The sequence below is a fragment of the Acanthaster planci genome, linkage group LG18, assembly GCF_054643075.1.
Source record: "Acanthaster planci isolate LZ-2023a linkage group LG18, COTS_SCS, whole genome shotgun sequence".
In the NCBI taxonomy this organism is placed as follows: Eukaryota; Metazoa; Echinodermata; class Asteroidea; order Valvatida; family Acanthasteridae; genus Acanthaster; species Acanthaster planci.
The window spans coordinates 2,920,757-2,947,373 of record NC_141794.1 but is presented as its reverse complement, the minus strand read 5'-3'; the positions used below and the strand labels follow the sequence as shown (position 1 = coordinate 2,947,373).

General features: G+C 43.1%; 4 protein-coding genes across 5 annotated transcripts in view; 2 read left to right on the top strand and 2 right to left on the bottom strand.

Moving 5' to 3' along the window:
• LOC110980801 (uncharacterized) overlaps positions 1 to 5,450 on the top strand; it is a 5,884-nt gene extending 434 nt beyond the window's left edge. Inside the window, exons 2-6 of the mRNA XM_022237789.2 lie at positions 581 to 840; positions 1,130 to 1,198; positions 1,823 to 1,930; positions 2,943 to 3,071; positions 3,250 to 5,450. Coding sequence (XP_022093481.2) covers positions 610 to 840; positions 1,130 to 1,198; positions 1,823 to 1,930; positions 2,943 to 3,071; positions 3,250 to 3,408 — 696 coding nt within the window. The 5' untranslated portion in view covers positions 581 to 609 and the 3' untranslated portion in view covers positions 3,409 to 5,450. The remainder of the gene's footprint in view (positions 1 to 580; positions 841 to 1,129; positions 1,199 to 1,822; positions 1,931 to 2,942; positions 3,072 to 3,249) is intronic.
• LOC147796102 (uncharacterized) overlaps positions 1 to 9,822 on the bottom strand; it is a 16,730-nt gene extending 6,908 nt beyond the window's left edge. Inside the window, exon 1 of the mRNA XM_087148372.1 lies at positions 9,368 to 9,822. The gene's annotated coding sequence lies outside the window, so the exon portion shown is untranslated. The remainder of the gene's footprint in view (positions 1 to 9,367) is intronic.
• On the top strand, positions 5,999 to 23,384 carry LOC110980780 (choline transporter-like protein 1). Of its 2 annotated transcripts, XM_022237747.2 has the most exons (18): positions 5,999 to 6,665; positions 8,377 to 8,476; positions 14,291 to 14,398; positions 14,860 to 15,002; positions 15,285 to 15,512; positions 15,650 to 15,728; positions 16,056 to 16,119; positions 16,594 to 16,752; positions 16,846 to 16,916; positions 17,100 to 17,219; positions 17,884 to 18,012; positions 18,259 to 18,419; positions 18,957 to 19,043; positions 19,449 to 19,564; positions 19,895 to 20,061; positions 20,780 to 20,872; positions 21,197 to 21,289; positions 22,646 to 23,384. In XM_022237747.2, exons 2-18 carry the CDS (start codon positions 8,435 to 8,437, stop codon positions 22,739 to 22,741), a joined length of 1,956 nt encoding a protein of 651 aa, XP_022093439.2. In that variant the 5' UTR covers positions 5,999 to 6,665; positions 8,377 to 8,434; the 3' UTR covers positions 22,742 to 23,384. The 2 variants fall into 2 exon arrangements, with proteins under 2 accessions (XP_022093439.2, XP_022093431.2); XM_022237739.2 differs by lacking the exons at positions 5,999 to 6,665; positions 8,377 to 8,476 and adding an exon at positions 12,367 to 12,581.
• Positions 22,867 to 26,617, bottom strand: LOC147796101 (uncharacterized). Its single transcript, XM_087148370.1, has 2 exons — positions 26,435 to 26,617; positions 22,867 to 25,423 (listed from the first exon to the last, which is right to left on the bottom strand). Exon 2 carries the CDS (start codon positions 25,384 to 25,386, stop codon positions 24,382 to 24,384), a length of 1,005 nt encoding a protein of 334 aa, XP_087004496.1. The 5' UTR covers positions 25,387 to 25,423; positions 26,435 to 26,617; the 3' UTR covers positions 22,867 to 24,381.

Below are 26,617 nucleotides of genomic sequence, written 5' to 3'. Positions count from 1 at the left end.
CGCTGCTACGTTGTGCTTTGCCCTCATGTGTCGTATAAACAAAATAATGTTCTGGCACACTACTACGCAGACAGAACGTGTGCAGTTGTCACCCATCATAACATGCTATAACGAATTCCAGGCACAAATAGCCTTCTTGACTCTGCTTTTCTTTGTTGTTGAACAGTTCCAGCGTTGAATACGGGCGATTCACAATTGTTCGCCCCCAAGAGTTTGCAACGCGTTGGCCAATCACGGTGCGCGAATTCTGTCGACCCGATGCGCGTTTGGTATGGGTCGATTTCGCTCAATATGTACAATAGCAGCTGTAGCAGAAGAAAAGCAAACAAAGTAATTTCCTTGGCCAACATGTCACTTTCAGGTTTTAGTCTTTGAACAGTGGAAAAATGAACAGTTATCAAGAAAGTAAAAAGGAAAAACGGCCATCTTGAAAATAGAAAATCAAAAGCCTGTCTTCCTCCTTTTATCAAAAGCCAAGACGCTAAATATATTTTTTACTTGACCTAATTTCCTTCGCTTATTTACACAAGCATATAGTGTAAATGGAGTGTAGTTGGATTATCCATTTTTCCATCCGCAGTGCTCAATTTTGACAGAAGATCTGTCGCGATGCAGCCCGGTCAAGTCGTCGCGTACCCGCCTCCTGCCCCAGCCGTACAGATGCAGGTGCTGGCTCCTCCAGCCCCGCAACCCGGGCCGAGCAAGTACTCCTGCGGAGCCAAGTCGCTCGGGATCCTACAGATCGTTCTCACAGGCGTCTCGGTAGCCGTGGGGATTGTCAACATCCTATTTCAGTCCTATCTCAGCTTCATAGCCAGTCCCATTTGGGGAGGGCTAGTGGTGAGATTTCCAATATCAAAGTGTTTTTAGACGTACGTTACGGTCCAGCTGATTGGCTATTTTCTGGGATAAAGACTAGGATGGGATAATAAGTCAGACAATCAAATTAAGGCATTTTATGATGAAATTTCCGTCTAATAGTAGAATATCTGGAGCACCGAGTTCTGTTTGGATTACAAGCAGGGAAGCAAATTTTGAAGCTTTTTCGGGATTTTGTTTTATGTTAAAGACATGTCAAAAGCTATTCAAAAGACCCAAAGACAATTACATTTCTTTCTATTGTTATCAGTTTTACCTCCCTGCTGGGATCTTGGGAATTGTTTCCGTGACAACAGCTGTGTCTAAGCGAAGATGTCAGGTAGGAGTTAGTTTTACAGACCATCTGATAAAGAGCCTCTGGATTTTTTTTATTGCATTCAGTATGAACTCCATATTGTGATGTGGCTGATGGAAATTTTGTCCCCATGGCCTTGAGTGCCCGTCGTAATAACGATCTGTAAGCCTAGTGTATAGAAACAACGTTTTTAAAAAGCCAACAAGTCTGTGCTCTCGGCTGTAAACTGTTTGTTCGTATCCATTTTGTCAAGCTTTCCGAGAGAAAGCAAAGTTGGTTGTTTCGACGAAAAGTCTCGTGTTTGATACTTTCACAAATGTCACTGCGAATCAGTAAGCATCAATGGTGGCGACATCGACGACAACATTGGCTGGCAGGGATGACAAAATGATGACAATAATAATGACTTTGTTGAGAGTTGCATTGTGATCTAGTGCAACAATATAAACGGGTGGTTGACACTGCAGAGGTGTTATGTTAATGATGTTGAGTTGGTGGAGTTCTTTGGTGTCTTGTTGAAATACTGTGTCGTGCCGGGACGCGCAGTGCAGTGCTGCAGGATGTTGCACTGCGCGCGCACAGCATCGTGCTGTGTGTTGTTTGCCTCCTTGGTTGCCATTCCATCCTTTGCTCCTCTTCCCTCCGCAGGCCACAGGATGCATGGTGATGTCCATACTGGCGGCTTGCATCGCAGCGGGAAACATCATATGTGCGGGCATCTCACTTTCCGGCGACACCTACTGGGGAGGGGGCCTGGTAAGTCCGTCATCGAACGATTCCGGAATTTTAGAGAGGACAAGGTGGAAAACGAGACGATAGACACAGCCAATACACACTCGTTGGAATCGTGCTCAGGAGAACTTGACAATAAGCAGTTGCTTCATTTTGTATGAATAAAAGGAGTAGGTTCTACAGAATCGGAGTATTTATTTGACATTTTTCAAGACTGGGTCAGGGCAAGCTTGAAAACGAGGAGCATTTACTAATGTTCAAAATTGCAGCGTTCATGAATGTCATTCGAAAGGAAAGGCTATATGTCTTCAGGAGGGAATCTCAAGAAACCAGATGCAGGCAGATGTACCGATTTGAGAGTGGCAGAGCAATTTTCTTCAGGGTTATTGCGATCAAAATTACTGCCATCGTGCTTATCTGCCATGCTGAGGTCTCAAGATTCAGCACCGCGCTGAACTGTGTGAGTCTGTACGTGCAGACATTGGAAGCCCGATTGCGCAAAACCATTCGCAGTGCAGTCAGCCACAAACATAAAGCATTTGCTAATATTTGTACTAGTAGATGCTGAATCGTAAAAGAAACATTTTTATTCATCTAAATTCAAGCAGGTATTTTTTTTTGCGTTGGGGAGATGTTAATTTATAAAACAGATTTTGCCCTTACCCAACGTACATATTCATACACACTGTATGCTCAGTGCTTGGCCGAGAGCTTGCGAAAAAAAAGTCACAAGCTGCACTAGTAAGCAGGAGGTCGTGGGTTCGAGTCCCACCCGAGTAAGCTTATGACTTTTTTCGCAAGCTCTCGGACAAGCACTGAGCATACAGTGTTTATCAATATATACGTTGGGTAAGGGCAAAATCCGTTCTACAAATTCAAGCATTTACTTATTCTTAATGGTTTTACTTCTCAGGAAATGCTTTTGCTGTTTGCTCAAATTCATAGCATTTGCTAGTTTTTATTCACATGACCCAGTAACCTGACATCGTCTCAGGAGAGGCTGAATCTATCGATTGTTTTTTCCCCGTTCTTTTAGACCGCTGTGACAATGGCCATGGACTCCATACTAATCGTCGTCAGCCTGGCGGAGCTGGTGATTGCGATAGTCGCCTCGGTCTACTGCTGCCTGCTCTTGAACGAGCTGCCGCCCTCGAACACCACCACGGTAAGGAGCTGGCTGGTATTTTGAAAGTTGAACTGTACACTTCCCCCCACAGACCTTTCTTGGACTGCCGTTTTCCAAGGTCTGCTCAGACATTGACCTCTTACGCCGTAAAGATAGAAAATTATTGGCGGAATTTTGACAGTTCATTCACAGTCGATCGTCTCATCACCCCTGACAGATTGTATACGCACCGTTGCCCACTCAACCCAACCAGTTCGCGGCACCCGCACCTCCGGCGTACTATCCCGCCCAAAATGCGCCCAACCCATTGATTGGAACCCAGCCTTCGTTTGCACCTGTGCCCAATACCGCCCAACAGCCTGCCGACCTGAAGTAGATAGCGGTAGAAAGGGTTTGTATCATAGGGTTCTTCTTCTTACTAACGTGAGTTTGAGATTTTGGAAACAAAATGGCTGTTCAGTAAGTGTGAAGTATGGGCGAAGCTACCGTATACCGACTGTCCGTGGGCACACTTGCGCGTATATCTGCCAGTTTGTTTCCAACAGTGGGTTACACTTGTCGCAACTCGCTCTATGTAGAAAATTTTCAGTCACATGATTTTTGACGGTCAGCGTTCAATTGACACATATTTGCGCGGAAATGCGCATGCTTTCGATGTCTCCCAACATTCTAGTGTGCTTGGAACTGCCAACAGAGATGCATAGATTTGAAAATGCAAGCGCACCCAAGGACATGTTGCACTTCCTGAAATGCCCTTTGCCCGTCATGTTACGTCACGTGAGAAACCTCTATACACGGCTCTGCTTATTATTAAGAAGCACGCCCGCCAGCATTGAAGTCTGCACCAAATTCTCTTCTCCTGCATCATGCGTTGTTGTGTGAAGTTTGAACTGCTTGAAAGTAACGTGCATGACTTAGTTTTTAAGAAACAATAACCACTAAACTTGAAGCTTGGAGTCGACGGTATACATGTAAAGTTTAAGGGGCAGGATTTTAACAGCAGTGTCAATGTCGTGTGACACCTGGTGTCTTTCTGGTGTTAAGGATATGATGTCGAATTGAGGGATTGACTTAAAGAGGAGAAGGATTGACTTTTACAGTTTTCAATGCATTTTTTTTTGCATAATTTTGCATAATAATGCATAATTTTTTGAACTCGGACGAACTACTTTCCTGAATTTTATGTCCGGTAAATGTACAGTTTTATACCGTGAAAACGGTATTGAGCCACGACGTAGGAGTTCGTCAGTGTAACAAATCTGTTTTAGAGCATTCATTTTTCACTTCGTGAGTCACGGTTGACCTAATACTGTCGCATGTTACGCGATCAAAGTTTAGATGGTCAAATTGAATATCAGATGGCGTAAACGATTATTCTTCGTACTTGAGAAGTGTTCTATAGCAGTAAAATTAATGTAAATTTTAGTTTAGTATATTCTACACACTATTTTTTTCTGAGATTTCACTGGTAATGAATTCGCTTAGAGACAGAGGTACATTATATCCTCTGATCTTTTTTTTTAAACCCCGAAATTAGAGAATCGCTGTGACATTCATTTTTATCAAAGATTCTTATTGAATTGCATCTATCAAAGAGGAATTCTTCATAACAGCCTGATTTATATTTTAAGGCTCAACACAAGTCTCTTTCTTGCGGGGCAATTTTTGAAGTTGAAGTCTTGCAATATAGGTGCATGTGCGTTATCGCAATTGGAAGAACTGTTTGATTTTTAAATGAACATTAACCGAAGAGAATATTAATTACCGCTTGAATTGTGTAGGAAGAAATCGCAGTTATCGGAGCGTATTCAGTTATGTTGGACGCAGATTACATAAAAAGGGGATTTACACAGAGGTGCCCAGCTTTTGGTGTCGAGGGAGAGGGAATTCAAAAGCGAATGCGGCTTTAGGCTTATTTAACATGATGTTGAGGGAAAGAAATATCAAAAGCCTTGCTCACAGTCTCGACACCCCCGTTTTACTTCGTGGTGTTGTTTTCTTACGGTTTTGGCGACAATATTTGATAAATTAAATATTTTTTTTTAACATTTGACAAAAAAAAAACCACGTGGGGGGGGGATACGCCACTGTATCTACAACACCCCTGCATGTACATGTATAGAACAAAACAAAAGAAGATTTAGTTGAATACGAATGTCTTCCCCCAGCTTTGCTCGTTTCTGTCATCTCTTGGAGAGGGTTATTGGTCAAGTCATGCGGTGATGTTTTTCACATCGAGTCTGACAAATCATGGAGCTGCAGGTGCAGCCTTGACAATCAACGCCGCATGTAAAATACACAGGTGCGGATCTGGGGAGGGTCGATCCCTCCGCTCTGATAGCTATCAGTTAACAATAATAATACTTAATTTGTCAAATGCAATAGTAATTAAAAGATGACATCTTTTTACATGTTAAAGGGAAGTGCGTCAGTAATGTCATGCATTACCTGTGCTATCCTGTCCGTTTGTCTGTAACAATTGGCAATTAAAAAAAATCTCACAGGCGTGATCCCCCGGAAAAATCCCTGAATCCGCCCATGGTGCACCCACATGAGCATGCTCCCATCAGTAAAAGAGCGCACTCTGTGACTACAAACTCTGCTAAGCATCGTTGACTCCTCCATTTACGCAAAACGAAAATCAACAATAGACAATATTAACACTAACAACACCCCGAGTTGCTCATTGTAAGCCTTACTTTACGGTTGAAGTGTTACTGCGCGCATCGTGAGATGATGAACTGAGCCGCTAACTGGATACAGAGGCTGATTGATCGGCCTTTAACAGAAATCACTCAATAGGCCTTTTACAGTCTACAGAGGTTGTTTCCTTGGTAGCGGTGTGACGCGTAGTCGGGTCACCTCTCCCGCGGAGAAATGACTTGTTGAGCTCGGGTAAACAACCACAATACAACCGCAATAGCGTCTGCTTTCACTCGGCCCTCGGTGACCTGACTATACTAGTGGAGTCGCGTATCGGAGACGGTTTGGGTTGTGGGCCTAGGTTGGGTTCGACTCTGGCGACTGCAGTGTGCCTGCAGTGCCTGAAGTCGGTGGGTGTGGGTGGTATATCCTATGATCTAAGGAGAGCTGATTAGTTTGACTAGAGGGCCGATGAGTGATCGCCACGAGCTCAGACTACCAGGTAGGATTACGTGACTGGCGGCAACAGACTGCGAAACAGACAGGACGACTGATCGCCTCGACACTGGAAATGATTGTGTGTGTCAACTTGACATTTGTATCGCAACCTTAGGAATGGACTACGATCCATTTTCCCGTTGAGAAAGCCCAAAAGCCCACGTCTGGGAGGAATAACTGGGCACACCAAACGCGCAACTTTCTTCATGGTTTAAAACAAATAGCTAGTGCGTCTTTACAGTGAGGTTTCGTCACAATCCTGAACAATTGACCTGAACGCATAATAAACACGCCGACCCGCGCGCGTTTGCACTTGGCAACTGGTCATCAATGCGCACGTTACATATTTCAGCGAGTGGCCAGGAAAACATGTTCTCGCACTGCTTTTCTTAACACTGGACGTGCACCAAAACAAAGGCAACGAGCCTCGGCTGGCAAACAGTGTACAACATCTGCTAAAAATCACTCAGAGGAGACTGGAATTCAGGCCAGGTGAGGAATAGGAATCAGTTCGATTTTTGAGCTCAGTGATTTCCTGTTTGTCCGATTTGAGATGGTCTGAGGTATATATTTTTTTGCATTTGATTTATTTATTTCTGATGACCAACAGCGGTTACCCGACACTTACAGGCATCCATGAGAAATAAATAAAATCTCTGAATTAAATAATGTACAATAAATAAATTCTACAAATAACCACAAAAATAATAAAAATTAAGACACATCCTAAACCTTGAAAGTCTTCAAACACCAGTACGAGGCTGAGGAAGAGTGGATACACGGCAGAGTTATTCACAACGTTTTGTTTTTCGGTCAAATTTTAGTTGTGACTTTATCTTCTTTCCGAATTTCTGTCTTTGTTGTTTAACCTATATTTCAGATGATTTCATCTAAAGTCTCCATTCCCAAGTAACTTATAAGACTCATTTGCCTATCGGATTAATAACTAATTGGGGTTTTGACGTTTTCATTATCCAAACATTGGCCAGGAATATCCCCCCGATTTAAGAACAAACCGAAACTAAAACAGATAAAGAATTCAACCCCTCTCAAAGAGCCCCCTTAATTGCTGCGATTGCCCCTCACGAAAGACCAACACATGTCAAGGGTATGAGTAATAATTACACGTTTAGGTTTTTCTCACTGACAAAATTCTCAGACAGAAATGTAGGCATAAGGCGTGGTGTTGCGCAAACGACAGCTTTACCTGTGCAGATGAGAAAAGAGTGGATTTCCCCATGGCCGCGCCTACCAATCGATCAAGCCTCCAGTGAATAACGAAGAGCTTAATGTAATACCGGTAGTCTGGCTGGAATTTCAGTAGAGTTCTAATGTTATTCATTAAAATTTCATGGGTTATGGCAGACATGCGCACTGGTAATGAAAGGTTGACGCATGGCACATGCGTAGCCATCGTTGCCAATTATGCGCTGCGTTCTATGAGCAGAAAATTAGCTCTCGTTTCTCCAGTTAGATTCTCTACGATTTACTTTGATATTAAGACATTTATATTTTTCCATCGTATTTATTGAACACCCTTTAAAACCGTCAAAAACTTAAATTACACAAAAGTACACGCGTTTGTACGGAAAATTATCGCTGCAAATGTGGCCTGTTTACATTCTTGTGCGTGATTTCAGTTGTGGCGCAGAAACACCTGCTCTTGCAACTCACACGTCACTTTGGAAAAATGAAATTTAGAATGCTCTTCCCTAGAGGGCGTTCAGAAAATAACAGATTCCCTTTTCCACCAAATCCATTAAAGCCTTCCTTAGAGGCCTGGTTTGATACGTTTATTCCAGGAAATAATTGGGCAAAAGCTTTTATAATATGGAATGAACTAATTGATTGCACGGATGTTTTGATGAATGATAGGTTGTTTGTTAGTACTATACAACCACTATCGTTGGCACGACGGGTTTGGAGGTGTGTGTTAGCAGGTGTGTTTACTGAGAGAAAAGACATATGATAAGAGAGTAATATAGTGTGACTAATTTCTATTGGCTTTTATTTTGTTTTTACTTTATAAATACGTGTTACATGGGCATTTTTGACTTACACAAAGCAAACCAATACATTAATGATACAATTATTGTAAAACCAACATTTAATACACACAATCTGCTGCCCTTTGCATAAAGTGTAGTTCTCCGTGGTTTTATTTTGGGTTATTTTTTTCTTCTCCGTCTTTCATGCTATTCAGAGGTCGTTGGCGTGCAGTTTATGGCGTGACATTCCTAGTCGTACAGCGGTACGGTATCATGGGTTGTTGCGGTGGCGACAACCGCGTAAGACCGTTCAAGGTAAGACACTCGAAATCCCTCATTATGTTCCGAGTACTACCCCCGAGACGTCACTCTATACTCAATAGGCTAAAGCGGAGATTATTTTCTTCGAATCTGCACTTTTGTAAAGAATCTACAGTAAACTTGTAAAGTACGAAGTCCAGTCTTTCGGGTAAAATGTACAAGTTCCGGGCGTTTGTAAAATATACTTTCAAACGATTTTAATGGCTGAAATTAACTTTGTTTACATAACACGTAAATGACAGCGTTGGTTCACAATGAAAATAACAAACATTCAAAAGAAGAAAGTATGCCTTGCAGTAAAGAACAGCTTCCCGTAGAACTGCTTTTCCGAAGTAAATCCGTTTAAGATTCCTCCGTTAAATTAAGAATTTTTTCCCGTACATTTCTGCCATTTTCAATCAGCATTGTGACAATTTTTTAATATTTTATATATGTGCCATTTATTTTTTATTTTGCATCTCTCTTTAATTTTTTTTCTGTGATGATTTCAAACCCCTTTTTATTTACATGTAAGTTGAGTGGTATTGAGCACTCCACTTGTCATTTGGGTTTGGGACTGTTTGCAGTTCTTCTTGGTTTCAACTTTATGTATTGTTCACATTTTTAATATTTTATTTATTTAATACAAATCTTGGCTTGTATTTTGCATTTTAAAACTTTGCTTCGAAACGATGTTCAACGAACTTCACTTTTTTCCTTTGATTTTATCGCTCATTTCACTTTGTAGATTGTTAAATCGTCAAATCTAATATGAGCCGCCATTAACTTCAATTTTATCATAAATTACAACTTTAAAGTAACGCTCCGTAAACAAAGGACAATCAAAAATAAGTTTAAATAACGGATAAATAACTGAATTAATCAGACTGAATGCAAGAACCTTACCTCTCAGTACTTCGTGTAAGGTTCCAGTGCTACTATTCCAAACGAAACAGTCCCACGCAGTGAGCGTCTCGATGTACGTGTATATCCATGTAACAAAAGTAACAAGTTTAGAGATCATTTTGAGTGATCGGTAAAATGGTTCCAGATCAAGACTCTTGTCCAAATTCCTCTTGGTATCACAATCCTCGATACCATACAGAAAAGTCACATCGGCAGCGTGAAGTAATTGTTTTTACAAAGTCTAGCATAGGTTTCTGTAGTTGTAACATACACGTATGACTCCGTTTATAAGAGCCAATGAAGAGAGCGTGTAATCCACCTACATGACTGCTGACTGCATGAGTAACAATATTGCACGTGTTGATAAATAGAACAAAAGTTGTGCACTCAAGCGAGCGGTAAACAACTAGACCCAGAGAGGCGGCCAGTTTTGCGTACTGCACTAACAGACCCTCCTCGTGGCGCATGGCTCGAGGCATTAGTATGAATCGACACTTTTTGTTCCCTTGGTTTCAGGACAGTGGTTGTTGCGGCGACGTGAAGTCAGAGAATAGCCTTGGGTCTGTAGGCTTCACTCGCCCATTCTTTCAGTGCGCAAAGCTACATTCCTCGTCCATTATCTCGGACAGAATCAATAAGCTTTTTGCGAGTTAAATTTGAATAAATTCTGGTACACTGGGTTCTTTAAATTCACATGAACGTAACAATTTGAATTCTCCATACTTAGAGACAGTGTTCCTATATCTCGTCATTCGGGGCAAGCCTTCGCTTATATTTACATAACAGACGCCCTGCACAAAATACGCCATTTGGGGGGAGCGGGTTGCTTTGTATCAATGAATGAGGCCCGGGTTCGAGTCCTGGCTTGGCCCAGGCTTTAGGAGCTTTGGTTTCCAGTCCTCTCACAGGATTCTCGCTCTCGCAGATTTTTCAAAGTTTCTCCGGTTTCCTCCTGCCTCTAAAACTTGGACCTTCCTCCTAAATGCCTATTAGTAATGTGATGCTGATTAATAAAGGTTATGAATAAACGTACAGTTATTTTTTTTCGCAAATAGCCTGAGTAGCTGGAAGTGCCATTCAAACAAAACAGTAAGAACAACAATACACTGTTTTCAATGGATACGAATTAAGGGCGCAAAGGAACCAGTCTATTCCAGAAAAGCCGGTATATGCTATACCCAGCAAGAAATGAGACCGAGGGGTACCCCCCACATGTCCAATCCCTAGACACATTCCAGACTATTGTTACTTAACACATCCCCCCCAAGATGTCTGAAAGGAATTCCCCAGATTCCTGCGAGACAATGACCAACACAAAGCAGGGGGGGGGGTTCTCCGTCTCATACCTTGCTTGGTATATGCAAAAGCTTGCCCCGAGTCACGAGGCACAGCAACAGTGCCTTCAGTCTGTGAAATTGGTATGCTCATGTTCAATCCGATAATTCAGTGTACCAGATTTTTTTTTCAAATTTGTCTCCCAAAAGATACTCTGGTTGCGATAGTCATGTTTGCTTTGTTTAAAATTAAATGAATTGAGTTGACATGACAGACTAGTGAGATGGAGATACAATGAACCCTACTTTAACATACTTAATCCTCATTCTGGTTCATCCCTTCTTTGCTGAGTATCGAAACGACACGAATTACAGAGTAATAAGTCTTTTTATTCACAAATCAAAAGTAACTTAGATTTTTTACACGAGGTCATACTGCAGCTTTGAAAATTAGCGTAGTGGATTTCGAGTCGTCCAGTCCCTGTGCAGCCCCTTGAATCCGCTAATCCTCTGTTGTGCCTGGATTCCCATTTTTTGGCTGATTATTAAAACTGAAAAGGCGGCTTAATGAATCTGTCATCATGGTTCACTTCACATACGATCGTATCATAGAGCGGCTTTTCCCCAGCTGTTTAGGAAGTATAAAAACACGACTCCTACATGCTGAGGCCTGCACACTTTGTTTACGCGTGTGCCTTGTCTGTGGTGCTCAACGTGGACCGTGGGCTCTCACTGGGGGGCTGGGAAGTTCAAGGGAGATTGCACACGTCAACAAAGTGTGACGTTGTCAGTGCGTGGGCCCATTGAGTGCAGAACTGCTGAAGAACAATTCTACGCATGCTCTGAACACGTTGGCGTAAGGCCCAAATCTATAACTAAATATTACACTCTCCCCGAATTAAGGACATCTTTGGAAATTCTACATATGTTGTAACTTTTGTGCAGCATCCTCTGTAAATATTCTGAATTTGGCCGTTGACAAGCATGGACTGGTCATTTGAATGGACTGGTATGAAGTCTAACCACAAGCTCGTTGGCACCTGTGACGATTTGATTGTGGACGTCTTTATGTAATTGTGCTGTGCTCTGTCGTATCCATTAGTCTAATGTGCATATTATGTATGCATCAGGTTGCAATCATCTACAGGCCTATCTACCATCAACACCGCACCTGACAACGACATTCAAGCAGAATGCAGTGGTTTCAGTAGACATGTTCCCAAAAGGCATAAAAGTAACATTGGTATAGGCAAACCAAACATTGTGAAGTCGCCCGATTTGAGCTCTGTCTGGCCTTGTTTTTGCTTTTTAGTGATTTCCCTGTCCTGCACTTAATTCTTTCCCCCTCATTGACCGTGAAGTCAAGTCTTAATTACAATGTTTGATTAAATCACATGCTTAGACGGTATGTTGTGTTCAGTTCAAACTCCCAAACCGGTTTGGAAACAAGTGAATCGATAAAAATTGTGTAAGTGCTTTTTTCATTGTTATATCGCTTTAACACCTTTTTCGGTGACGTCAATAATTTGATGGCATGTACGTGTATTGTGATGTAACCGTCACCTGGCGTCGTTGGATTTTTTGAAATTATACAGTGACGTAACAGAAACTTCTTTGAAGGCCATTGTTTCTTTACACACGCCCTATCATCAAAACGCGCGCACTTCAAACACAAACCATGGAAACAAAACGCGCAGTATAGAAACGGATCACGCATACAAAACTTTCGCATCCCACACTAAGATCTCTGGCTCGACGTTAACCTAAACCAATGCACCGGTGGCCTTGAGGATGTGACGGTGGCTTTACGCTTGCGCTGTTTGAGAGAAGGACGCAGAGAAGGGATGAGCATAAAATATTCCACGACAAGTCCAAATGATGATCAAAAGATTTCAGAGAAAGCGGAGAAGGCCAACATGAACGAAGCCAGTCTTGCGGTGGTATGCATTACTTTATTTCCAGATGACGATACAAGAGACAATGAATAATATAACATAAAATAGCAGCCTTCTATTCTCTGATTTTCCACCGTCAAGTGCAATTAGGACTGTTGAACTTCATGTTCTGGAGCTGAAACCTGCTTGCAATTGACAATTTAAAAAAAGAAACATGTCCTGCTATGTTGTGTCCAGTAGACCGTAATGCCTATAGAGGCTTTGCATGGTAGCCATCTTGCAGGGCAGTGCTTTTGTTCCTCAGTGAAGCCTCCTTTGTTCATACCCTGTGGAACAAGAGCACTGGCCTGCGAGGTGACAGCCTCGCAAACCCTCTATAGCAGGATACGCATGTACATGTATACTCAAGGAGACATGTCGGCAAACTGAGACAAAAGCATGTTAATCTACAGCTGGTCACAGTGTAGAAAAATACATTTCAAAATTCTGGTACAAAAATCTTGTCTTCCCGAGATCCATCGAGTGGATGGGACAGTGATAACGAATTCCAAAATTCTGCCCTCCGATGTGCCATCGTTGAGTGGCATTGAGCGGCAGGGGAGTCAAGTGTTTCTTTCCTCGCCTTCCACCTCTGGGGGTCTGGGTTCGAATCCAGCTCGGTCCACATGTGGATTGGGTTTTCAGTACCTGAATCCGTGGGTGTTCCCCGAAACATTTATCTGGAGGTTCTCCTCCCACCTCTAAAACTGAGCAGATTTTCTTCAGTGTCTTTTTAACTCATTATCATCCCGTAATTGGCGCTAAATGCGTTGTTGGCTGATCAGATATAAATAAATAAACATTGAGTGGCGCGTGCGCTTAATATTCGGATGTACAATGTACATAATAACGCACTCCAGGGGGGATCACAGCCAGAAGACCGAATGCCTTTGTGAGCGCTGTAAGCCTGGAATCCTTTGTACACCATTTCCTGCATGAGCAACGCCCGCTGACATTGTGCTCAGCTGTGACACCTTGACAACCGTCAGCAAGGCAACAAAAGATTCCAAATGAGTGCACTTGATTGCGATTAACATGAAACGGCTCCATATGCAGCAAGGTATGAGACGGAGAGAACCCCCCCCCCCCGCTTTGTGTTGGTCATTGTCTCGCAGGAATCTGGGGAATTCCTTTCAGACATCTTGGGGGGATGTGTTAAGTAACAATAGTCTGGAATGTGTATAGGGATTGGACATGTTGGGGGGGGTACCCCTCGGTCTCATTTCTTGCTGGGTATAAACGGCTCATCTGTCTTCCACGGCCCATCAGCTGTTGCTTCCCCCAGCAGAGAAATGTCAAATGCTTTTCGAAAGCCTGTGATTTTTTTGAACAGATTTTGATGGATTTGTACGGTGGACAAATTCCATCAAGCCCCATCAACACTGGGTGCTCTGTGCACATGTTCAGAGCGGGAATCATTCGTTAGGGTTAATATACAGTACCTGCTGCAAACAATAGTTGCAGTCTTAGAGGCATGGAAACCAATCTTCCGCTTTGGAGACTGAATCCTTGTTCTCTCTAGGGGCATCACAAAATATTGTTCAAATGTGGCTCAATTTTGTTCTTGCTTAGTCCTGCAAAATTCTCCAAAACCACATTGCTGCATATCGGAAGGGTGGAGGATTGTTGAAATTGACGTAACCTTCAATTATAATTTTGGCCGTGATTTGGTTCATACGTAGATCCGTGTAATTTCTTATCATGAATTGTTGCAGGATGACACAGTGGAAGTAGTTGATGATGGCTTTGACGGCCCCCTTGACGACCGCAGCTGCCGTGACGTGATCTGTCTTATTCTCTTCTTGGCCTTCTGGGTTGGAATGGTAAATAAAGATAACAATTCCCCAGCAAAGAACAAACGGTTGTAACGCTGGCCAATGCAAAATTTGCCAACAATTTGAATGGCTCGTGGAAAAACTGTGACACTGGCAAACAGGGGTCCAAGTTTTACAAGGCGCTCACTTAAAACAATTTAAATAATGAATTTTTTTCTAAGTATACGATGCACTAGAAGCGGTTTAATGTGTGAAAAGAATCGAAGATAATTATCTGCGTTTCACGTCTTAATTCATTATGGAAAAGTCCAAGGACATAATTTGACGCCTGTGGAATGATCTTTGACATTGAATGACGAGCAGCGTCAAGTTTTCCTAGACCAGGTCCGAATAAGAATGCATCGTGGTGTCGTGGTTATACCAAGACCCCTCTACATAGACAAAAATTATGGAAGGTCGCGTCAAGAACTTCATGTCCGGACGATTTCTTCCGTCATTCTGGTCTCCAGGGTTACGTTGCCGTGGTGTCACTCCTCGACGGCCAGCCCGAACGGATCATCTACGGCGCCGATAGCTACGGGAACGTCTGCGGCAAGAGCAACACTGCGATCGCCGGGGTCAACATGTCGGGACAAAATCTGATCGATAAACCGTAATGCACCTGTTCCTTTGAGTATTAAAGTTTGTAATGTTTATTGAGAAAGAATTGATGCGCAATGTAATTTACTTAAATTTAAAAGGGGAATAATTCCTTTTCCTGGGCATCCAAAACCAGAAAACTGCTGTTTTCCCTTTTCAGGACTGATCGTCCACTCAATGAACTGATGGCCTTTTGACTTTATTTTCGCAGATGTGTTTTTTCTCGAACATTATCGAAATTGCTTTTAGGAGGGTTTATTAGGAGCGATCTATTTCTTTAATCCATCTTCTAAAGGTATGTGTTCACTTTCAACCCGGAAGCCGTTGCAAACCCGACCACTACGACCAAGTTACTTTGTGTGTCGGAGTGCCCGGATGTTGTCCTCCTGACTAAAAACGACCTCGTTGAGCTGGCCCTGAACAGGTCCATCTTCCTGTGCGATTACAACCTGGCGGCTGAGGACTACGCCGCGGCCGAGCAAGGCGCCCTGGCCGCTTGCCCATCGACGCCCGTGGACGCCAGGTGAGACAGAGTATGCATCGACCTTTTGCGGGCTGAATTAAGTAGAAAGTATGGTACAACATTCTGGATTAATGCCAGGTATTAATTTTTTCCCATGTAAAAAAATCTCTCTGTTCCTTGTTCTGCTTGATGAACAGCACTCCGATTTTCAATCGTTGTATCCCGTCAACTGCCGTTGGTATCGCGTCTTCCTTGTTAGACGCCGAATGGTTAAAGGTAAGGCATTTCCAGGAGGTCTGACTGCTTATAATAACCCGAGTCAGTAGACAGGTGTTCACCTGTTATTTTGATTACATGTACTACATTGATTGAATCAATTAAGTTAAAGTTGATAATCGAAATTATCCATGATTCGGGTATAGGGGCTTATTACCTGATATGGCTTTCTATGGACAGGAACTTTATCCTCAGGGATGCTATGCATTGTGACAGACTAACAGTGCAAGACGTATTCCCCATACCGTAAAATTTAACTATGATTTCCTAGGAGAGTGAGAAGTTACAACAAATAAAGGAAATGAACTTTCATTTTTGCCATTCCAGAGAGCTGTGGCGGATGTTGAAAATTCATGGCGCGAAATACTCTACCTTTGTTTAATTTCCTTTGGTAAGGCTCTTATTTCCCTTTTGCTTTGCTTTTCCCCCTTATCTCTCTTACGAACCTCGAGTGTTAGGAAAAAGTCGCCTTTATCTATCGAATGTTTCCGTGATTGTACCCTATGGGCGACCTTGAGACGCTGGTGGCAGGAGACAAGCCGGTCCCTTTTCATAGTCATAGGCTGTGTCCGAAACGGGCTTCCAGAGCTACGGCTAGGCCTATTGTCTACGCGTCTCCACTCATTTCCAATGGAGCGAAGACCTAGACGTAGGTCTTGACAACAGATTTGGATGCAGCCATAGTATTGCATGAGCTCAGAACTATGTACGCATGCTCAGAACAACGCACGCAAGCTCAGAACCGGTAAAAAGAACCAGTATGTTCGCCGCCACCAAGCTTCTCAAAGTTTCCCATTGGATATTCACTTTTTGCGTGAATCCCAACGCGGTGTTCTGACCCAGCTCCCCCCTCCCCGTTCTACAGGTTTGGCCATAGCAGTGCTGATCTTGCTGCGGTTTTTCGCGGGTGTCCTTATCTGGACCACGGTGTTTGTCTTTGTGTTCGGGAGCCTGGGCGGGACCGGGTACCTGTGGTACCGATGGTGGCAGGAGAAATCGGTGCTCGATGCGCTGCCAGCTGACGGTGAGTTAGGCCGTGTCCGAAACGGGAGAGATATATGTGATCGCATACAGTACGCACTTTGCCTAACTGTGTATGATGGTTTCTGCTTTTCAGCTGCGAAAGATGATCAAGAGCACACCGTCAAAACCATGTTGACCTACGCTGGGATCGCCACTGGAGTCACGGTGAGCCACCTGGCCTGCTTAAAGATTCGCTCTAGAAAATTTATGTTCCTTGTATTTTTTTTAATCTGGGCAAAATTGGACTTCCTCAACCTGATTGATATTTCCAACTTTTTTAAATGCAAGGCAACGAATCAAAACCTCTGTTTACATTCAATTTAAGCCTTCTCAACATCTTTCCCCTAGGTCATTCTACTGTTGGTACTGCTCGTCATGCGTAAGCGCATTGCCCTCGTGGTGGCATTGTTCAAGGAAGCTGGCAAGGCAATCGCATGTATACCGTTCCTACTACTTCAACCCATCTGGGTAAGTTGCGATTATACCTCTTGCGAAATAATGATAATAATAATAACAGTTCTTGACTATAGCGCCAAATCCACCTGAATTGACGCTCTGGGCGCTTTACATACAAAAAATCAGAATGATTATAACAAAGTAAAACTTAGATCAAAAATTACCAATTTAAAATCGACTTAAACCAATAAGAAACTTTAACAGTCTTAAATACACAAGTTAAGCCAATCAGGAATAAAATATTAATCTTAATTTTAGATGTTACACGTGAAAGGTACATGTTCGAATATGTTTGCCATTTGAGAACAGTACTCCGGAAATTGTCCTTGCAACATCAAAGAACGATTCAGGAAAATGGACGCTGAATATGCTCCTTGCACCGAAATATCTGAGAGAATTTCATAGAGGTTCGACTTTTATATCCCTTTGACAGTCTCGTCTTTGTATTGCAGATATAGAAAGAGTGGCCCCAAAGACTTGCTTGAGCCAGTTTGATATTCCAACAGCGCATGCCCAACATGAAGCGTGTCCGAGGTCATCGGGACGCGCGTGCAACGTCTGCCCTATCGGCGCAGCTCTATACGCCTACACGCGCGCGTGCTTGTTCCCGGATGACCTTGCTTTCTTGAAATACCGAACTGTCTTATTGGAGGTTTTATTTGTGTTTTTAATGTAGACGATTCTTGCCATGGTGGTTCTGTGCGCTTACTGGGGCTTCGTGTATTTGTACCTCGTGACGGCTGGCAAACCTGAACTTGACAGCGAGACCGGTTTCGTCATATACAAAGCCGACGCATTGGGACCGGTAAGTAGTTTATGCATGGAATAATTCAAATCCAGGGTTTTTTTTTAAATTTCGTTTTGTGTCAAAGCTCTGCTGTCGTAGACACGTGATTGCTTTGCGCCCCTACATCGTGCAAACGTAGACGGACAAATATGCGACTCGTACAAGAAATTGGCGAATGTGGCGTAGCTTCAAAGCCACCGTAGTTAATAGCCGACATGACCACCAACGTTTCTGAATGTCTTCTCTGGATTTCTCTTCCCACAGTACATGTGGTGGTACCATCTCTTCGGCCTTCTCTGGGGCTCCCAGTTCCTGGTCGCCTGTCAACAGTGCGCCATAGCGGGCGCTGTGGCAGCCTGGTTCTTTGCTCGGGACAAGAGCCAACTCAGCTGGCCCATCCTGCAATCTATCAAGCGCATCATCAGGTGCACCGATATTATTATATTTCGCACTAGTGCCTCTTGTGCGGGTTTGGCTTTCGGGGTCCGGCCATGTGATTACAGGCAGCTGACTTAAGAGACTAATTATCTGGGCATATCGGTACATATTTTGGGGGGAAGGAACTTGATTGTGATTGGCAAAATGATCAAGGAGGCGAAGACGAAGCCCAACCGGAGATTAAACTGGCTGGCATATGGGAAATGGCCGACATTCACCTGAAAATTTGAGAACATAGGGGTATAGCGCCCTCAAAGGCATCGGAAAGCCACTCCATGTGAAGGTGTCGTTGTGTGACGGTCAGCTTTTCCCCACCATATTGGGAGCATTATGACGGACGGTCAACAGAGGGACTTACAAATGATGACGAAGTAAACAAACAAAAAAAAGAGAGGAAGGGAAACCTCTCGAACAAAATCAAAACAGTGTCAAGTTTGTGTCAAGGAGAAAGGCAATGTGACAAGCATTGTTAGGAATACCATGGAAAATACATGACTAACATGTCTCCTTTGTTCTCCCTACAGATATCATCTGGGATCTCTAGCCTTTGGTTCCCTCATTATCGCACTGGTCATGCTGGCTCGCATCATACTCGGCTATATTCAATCCAGGTGTGTATAACACTGGAAGCACTTTCGGTAATCGATGGATTTGAAAGAAGCAGCGTTGTGGCATTAGAAGAAGCTGCATGTATAATACACTTATCTCGGTTAAATGCGTAGAACTAATAGTGCACGTCTTTACTTGGGCGCAAGTCGTCTGTCACGCCCATAGAACTATATATATAGAGAGAGCGAGACCTCTGTGGTCAAACCCTGATTTCTTGTCACTGTCGACTGTACTGGCTAATACGGAGTCCGCGCAGTGACATCATTTTTGCCATCCTGGTTTAATAAGGACGTGGAACTGACAGGAGGCGTCGATACTCTATCCCAAAATATAGTGCCAGATTCGACAGAACGCTTACTTGCACCTTCAGTTAATTATACCAGATTCCTTTCATGCTATCCCCACAGGCTCCGGCATTCGCAGAGCGATATTGTAGCATACATCTTAAAGTGCCTTCAGTGTTGTCTGTGGCTGTTTGAGAAAGTTCTCCGCTACATCAACAGAAATGCCTATATCGAAATCGGTATGGTCAAAATATATTGATATATTTAAAAAGTAGTATTCAACTACTATAGGCATTGATATATTAATAAGTGTACATTCTTAACACAAGTATCTTGAACGTCAAGGGAATATTATTCACATATTTTGAAATATGTTTTGGCACTGTAGCTTTCATTTTCAAATTTTTGTGTGCCTTGTTGCCAAGGTTTTAAAAACAAATAATCCAAAGTCCGAAAGAGCGCGAACGTATCACTTCTTTCAGCACATGATTTCAAAGTCATGGTTGCTTATGAAAACCTAATTCCTTCCAGGCGTGTTTTTACTGATTTTTTTTTACCACCCGGTACAGCAATTTACGGTTACAGTTTCTGCAAGGCTGCCCGGAAGGCTTTCACCCTCATCGTGTCCAACGCCCTGCGCGTGGCCGCCATCAACTCCGTGGGGGATTTTGTGCTCCTGCTCGGCAAGGCGACGGTGGTGGCTGCGGTGGTGGTTATCGGTATGCAACTCTTAAAGGTCAGTCGGTTTAAAAGCATTACAAAGACTGTGAAATGTAATACATGAACTGTGAATGAAAAACCATCTTTATCTTGTTTCAAAACTAAATTCGTGATGACCTACATATGTGAGCGGTTGTTATACGATTTTTCCAGATAAATATGTCAATGATTCAAAGCGGCGTAGTAAAGGAAATGTCAAGGGTCATTTCCCATGCCCCGCCCCTAAGGAAGAAGAAAAAAAATGATATCCGACTCCGACAAGCTCAGTGGTCGAGTGGTTAATTAAGATGTCTGCACTAGTAAGCAGGAGGTCATGGGTTCGAGTCCCACCCGAGTAAGCTTGTGAAGTGTTTCACAAGCCCTCGGGCAAATACTGAGTTTACAGTATCGTGAATGCACGGTGGTGTGAAGTGATAAACATGTTATTAAAATTGATAAGCAAAGAAAAGAATGACGCAAACGTCACGTGACGTCAATACCAAGGGTGTGGGGGAAAATATCCCCTCATTATCTATTCTTTTTTCAAGACGACACTCCCCTTCCCAGCGTGTCTGGGTGGGTGAACTAGGCACGTGTAGCATGACAAAACGCCTTGGTTCGCGCAAGAAGACCACCGTTGGTTGCACGAAATGAAGAGTTTCTTTGAAAACAAGACATCCTTACTTTTTATTGCCAACAAATGTCAGCTTGAGTTCCTTTCGTAGTTCAATGCCATGTGTTCGTTTACATTGCAGGATAAGGCTGACGTTCATTATGACTTTGTGCCGATCACGTTGGCCGCCATCTTCGCCTTCCTCCTCAGTCATATATTCCTGTCGGTGTATGAGGTACTTTCACTTTCAAAGTAGATTCAATTTCCAAGAAACAGAATGATTTCATGCGTTAGACCTTCAGGACATTTACTTGATTTCACATGAATTTGCAGTATAGAGTACACGCCAAGCACTGTAGTTGAAACGCTATTTCGATTTATCAGCTAAAACAACTTAATTGGATTCTGGTTTTGGATTCTCATATTTACCTTGATTCGGTGGATGTTCATATGCTTTTGAAATCTTTTCATGTTACAATGAGCAAATTTGAACTCAGTTATTGTTTTTTGGCAGTAGCACCGATGTTCCAAAATGGACCTGTGATTCTTTTTGTTGTAGATGGCCATTGACACGTTGTTCCTGTGTTTCTGTGAGGACTGTGAGCGGAATGATGGCATCACTAGGCCGTATTACATGAGCAAGGACCTCATGGTAACAAGGGGAATTTCATGCTGCTTCGCTTCGCTCACTCGCATGAAAAACAGTGTGATTCTATTGAATGAACACTGAACGGAGCAACACAGAAAACAAGGAATACAGCGTGGGAGAGGGGGTTTCACAATGCAGTAATACTGATCAAAGACAAAGTAAAAATAGAGATGTGTGGATAAAGGAGCAGTGTTTACCTGTAACGTACTGTTAATGTTAGCAGGATTAGGGATGGGAGCTTGAAATCAGACGGAGCCTCGGAGTCCTTCAACTTCTAGATCTCTCTCTGGCTCTCTCTTTGTCTCCCAGAGATTTATGTTTCACAGGTGCCTCGAGTTGAGAAGCATCGAAGGTTGTCTCGCATGCAAATGACTGTTATTTAAGTGTTGTCTGAAGACTAGCTAGCTTCAGAACCAACAAGGCTGCACTGGGTGGCCATAGTGCCATAAGCTGATGAAAAAGAGTCAGTTCTTGAAGCCTTGGGCTAAACTTTTGCCTTTTGCATCCTTCATTTTGACATCACTGGCTTAAAAATGGATTACTTGCATAATTCTGGAGAAGACGAATAATCCAAGATCTATCGTAATAAGTTCATGCAACAGAGATGCAAGAGCCCAGAGCGATGTGCAAGCAGAAGCACTCGGCGCAAGTGAAGACCCTGGACGGTTTTCCGTTACTCAGAAAGCTCTTTATATGGAGACACACATCAGCGACTCCATTGAATAGGGATAGGACACATGAATGCAGCATGGGGAACACACCCACATTCCAAGGATGCATTCATTCGTTCGTCGCTCATTCAACCGAAAGAAACTCAACATTATTGATAGGGTCTTCCTAAAAGCAGAATGATATATCTTCTGAGAATAGCACGCTGGTGTGACTCGTCGCTGTTGCTTTCTTGTCTATTGCGCAACATTGTTGTCATGAATATGCATGCTGCTATTTTTAGCTCAAATCCATGTTTATGCTCTTGTAGTTCGATTTTCCCTCAGAAAAATTCACGCGGACGACAGTTGTCAGATTTTCCTTTGCTTGTAGGGTGGTTTGTTTGCATTTTAAAAGCCAACTTAAAGCATAGGCTGTAATCTAGGAGTTGGAGTAAATATGTTTGGTACAAAAGATTATCGAATGAAATTGTTGCTTGCATTTTTTGACACATTTTCATATTCGAATATGAATATGAATACATATATATGAATATGTAAAAGCTTCTGTGCGTATGCAGTTTTGAAAGATCACGCTCACACTTCATGCACTTTGATCACTTTTTATAATAGACACGCTCAATTCGGCCCTAACACAAAGTAAATTTGATCCAAGGGTTAATTTAAGACTTTTTGTTGGTTTCCCTTTCAGACCTTTGTCGACAATGCAAGAAAGGCTCAAGACATGAAGGACATCAAACGACAGGCCAAGCGAGCCGCTGCTCAGCAAGCTGCCGACAACATATAGACTATAACTTGCTTCCGATCATTCCAATTTGTTTCGGGATTTGAATTTCTCCGATTTGCATTTGCTGGACTTACCAACAAGTTTGAAGACTATACCTATCAAAACGTAGGCCTATATTCAAAATGTTCCATGCTGCGTTCTGCCCACTGCTTCATATATTTATTTGTTGCTTGCCGTGTAAGATCATCCCATATATGTAAATATGCAGTTTTTATACAATGAAATATCTCGTTTGAGGGTGACAGGTAACACAATCTTTGAATTAAATCTTTTTATACGAAAATATATTAAAACGTAATGTTTAATTTCATGGTTACTTTTGCAATTATCATTATAAACTCGCATGAAAATGAATATATAAACGACTTGCCTTCTCAGCAGAAAACAAAAAACAAAACAAAATCAAATTTATGCAAGGGAACGCTAAAGATAAATCCTTCGATGAAAAAGAGCAAGAGACATTGGCATACGTTTCAGCGGTACAGAAAATATCACAGTTTTAAAAAAGAATTGTCCAAATTTATAGCGTATAATAATAACAACGCAAGAATTCCCCTCATTATATACTGTTGTAAGGAACCTCGTGAGGGCGCAATAAAAGTTGACAATAACGTGGGAACTAGGCCACTAGTACACGATTTAAGACTGGTTTTGAATTCAATTAATTCAGTTTGAACAAATCAGTTTGAGCACTCCTTGCAACTCCATGCCATTGCCGAGATGCACGTCTTTGGGATTGCAAGAGGCATCGACAAAGTGCGTGCGTATTTGGGTCTGTATCGAACACCATCCCCTTAACCTCAAAGCTCACCAACAGTGCCACACACTCTACAGCAAACGAGTGTCTGGTTTCTAGACGTCGAGCGTAAGTGATAAATAAGCTGGTGAAAATAAAACAACAAGCATCATACCATGGTACCGTAATCCTGAAGTGCCATAATGTATACATTTTCCAGAAGTGAAGAATATTTTTTTAATGTTCGTTTTTAGGAAGTATATTTTTTCAATTTCGTTTTTATGAAATACGGTTTTCCAAGTTCGATTTTAGGAGTTTTTAAAATTCGTTTATATTTTAAATAGTAAAAACTTATAAAGTATATAGTCATATTTTAAAAGTATTTGTTTTTTTAGGAATAAATTGGCACCTGACAATGTATATCCCCTGAAAATTAACTTGGAAAAAATATATCTTATAACAAAGAACCCTCATTAAAATATATCTCGTAAAAACGATTTGTTACAAAAAATAGAAAGAATATTTTTTAAAATATAGATCTCATCCGAACGAACTGAAAAATGTATGTCTCGAACAAACGAACTTTGGAAAAGACTGTATTTTATAAAATCGGGGTCAGAAAAATATAATTTTTTTCAAATCGAACTTCGAAAAAATGTCCTTCCACTTTTTGAAAATATATACTCACCACAGGGATTTTGTACAATGGTGCCAGGCCAGTAATCTGTATTTTTCGAACTTACCCTGATTAGTGAAATTTCGCAATTCAGGCACTTGAAAAGTCTGGAGATAAGCTCTGAAAATCTAAGGTGATAAATGAGCAAATCTACCTACGTGTGAAAGAAGGGGAGAAGGCAGAGGGAAGATTGGAAGGAGGGCGTAGCAGTACCGTCACCAGCGAAGTTTAGACACGAACTGGGGAGCATGTTTGGCCCGTATAAACGACGAGTGCTTCCTCGGACGACGAGGCTGAAACCAGATCAACTACCGCCATTTCGCCGCTCGCAGCTTCCCGGGCGGCAAAGCCGGTTTCTCTAGGCATGCTGGTCCTGCGGTCTGACTTAGTCGATCTACTACACTGGAGGTCGTCCTTGGAACCCTGCCAGGCTGCCCTGCCTAACCGCTGCAGTTCCAGGTCAACTTCTGCCGCGTCTCTGCTGTCTGACCTGTGACTGGTCAGGTGTCCACGGAGCGCCGGCGCAAAATCGACGGCTTCATTTTCCAGGTTGATCAGGCAGGGTAAGTGCGCCCTTTGCGCCGCAAATAGATGCTCTTCCCGTGGTAAACGATTCTCTGCATCTCGTGTGGACGGAATCCCAGTGTATGTACTCGGCTCAACCCTGTTGGGTTTGATCAATCGCCGTACAGACCCTAAAAGGTGAAGCACCGTCTTCAGTTTACCTGTATTACTCTTTGGAGCCCCGCTGTCATCAACGAAAGCTTTCAAGACATCGGCAAATATCACCGGAACGTCTTCTGGCGGGGGTTCCCTTGCAGTCAAGACCCTCACAAATGCGGACCGTATCTTGTCCAGATCGCTCGGTTTGGTTTTCTCGCAGAGCGCCGTCAGTTCCCGCCGCGTGGCTTTTGGCACGTCCCGGTCGCGCTTCTTGGGGGAGTCTCGCCTCAGCCATTCGTAGCTGACGCTGGCGGGGGCGGCGTGCGGTGCGGCGGGATCGCTCGGGCACGAGCTGTGCACTTTCCGAAGCTTGGCGTCGCGGTACGCCCCCATCTGACTCTCCAGCTCCCACATCAGCAGGTCCACGTGGAACGAGCCAGCGGCGTTGTCAGCCAAGCCCCTCAGGTGAGACGACCGGCGGCCCGTGTCTTCGTCGCGGCGGGTGAGGGCCTGCCACTCTCGGTTGCGTCTTTTCGGGAGGCCGATGCCACTGGATGAAAATAAGGACATCGATGCTGCCGAGAAGACCCAAAAACTTGGCGGTCCACTACCTCAGCAAAATCAAGAAACGACACAGGAGATACAATAGCGCCAAAATGATGTCTGCACACTTTTTTTTTTAAATATTCATTTATTTAGGGCCTATGTACCTTATAGAGTTATAGTGCTTTTGAAACCACATCTCTTGTTTCAGTTCCTATCAATCGGAGTCTAACATGACAATAATGCATTACCAAACAGAAGTAAAATTCAGGGAGAACAAGTCAGGCTAAACGTCCATCTTGGTCAGTGGCGTAGCTAGGATTTCACTGGTGGGGGGCATGCACTAAGGGGCACCAGCATCTTATGGTGGGCACCAGCTTCCAGTGGTGTGTTTTTAAGGGCAAGTTTTTGTTAGTCTTGTTCAACACCCATTCCTCCGTTTTTTTTTTTAGCAGGGGGCGGGGGGACCCACCAGGAATTTGGGGGGGGGGGGCTTCGCTACTGGTCTCGGTTATTAGACTCGTGATACTGTTTTATGGCGAGATACAAATGATCAACTATACACTATAATGAGAATATAATGCCTCTAAGCCTGCATCTCGGATCTCTTTACAGCAAACGTAATTAGGCCTAAGGTGTTTCAGAAGGAAAAAAAAACAGTTCTCGAAGCCAGGCAAAAATGTCGCCAGTAGCAATGGAGCTAAATTCTTCAGCAGCCGCTGAAGACGATTGGAGGTAAGATGCTACGCAGGGGCATTTGACGATACTCCACTCCGTGGTTTTCTGCACACGACTACTCTATTCGTGAATACACTTTGGTGGAATTGTATATCTGGGAACCCCCCCCATTTTTTTGCCATTTTAATCTTATAAAACTGGTCAGTCCCCCCCCCAAAAAAAAAAAAACAAAGGCAACGCTCTCTTAAATGTAGGTCCCCGTTATAGCAACGGGGTTCCCAAATATACAATCCCCCAATAGTGGCCTTGCTTGTCATATTTGTATCGCACAGCAGCCGCTACCATCAAAATTCATCTGCTGTGCTTTCGTAAACTGACATGAACGATGTAACAATACCTGCTAATAGTCTTCCTAGTCAGGCATGCCCAGCTTGTCGAGAGTCACCACAATGACTTCACAGAATGAAACTTAATATCTCAGTTGACTGTTGAAGCTTTGCTGATTGTGGGCGGGCATCTTGAAGCAAAACTGATGTTACAAATCTCACACCGCTGACGTGCGCGAGCGGCCTCCGCGATT

What these genes read in the sequence shown, in the direction of transcription:
- LOC110980780 (XM_022237739.2), top strand. Translation starts at nt 12,486, where the DNA reads ATGAGCATAAAATATTCCACGACAAGTCCAAATGATGATCAAAAGATT. An exon ending in GGATCGCCACTGGAGTCACG is followed by an intron (nt 16,917 to 17,099) that starts GTGAGCCACCTG and finishes TCTTTCCCCTAG; the next exon opens with GTCATTCTACTGTTGGTACT. An exon ending in TATTCCTGTCGGTGTATGAG is followed by an intron (nt 20,873 to 21,196) that starts GTACTTTCACTT and finishes TTTTTGTTGTAG; the next exon opens with ATGGCCATTGACACGTTGTT.
- LOC147796101 (XM_087148370.1), bottom strand. Translation starts at nt 25,386, where the DNA reads ATGTCCTTATTTTCATCCAGTGGCATCGGCCTCCCGAAAAGACGCAAC.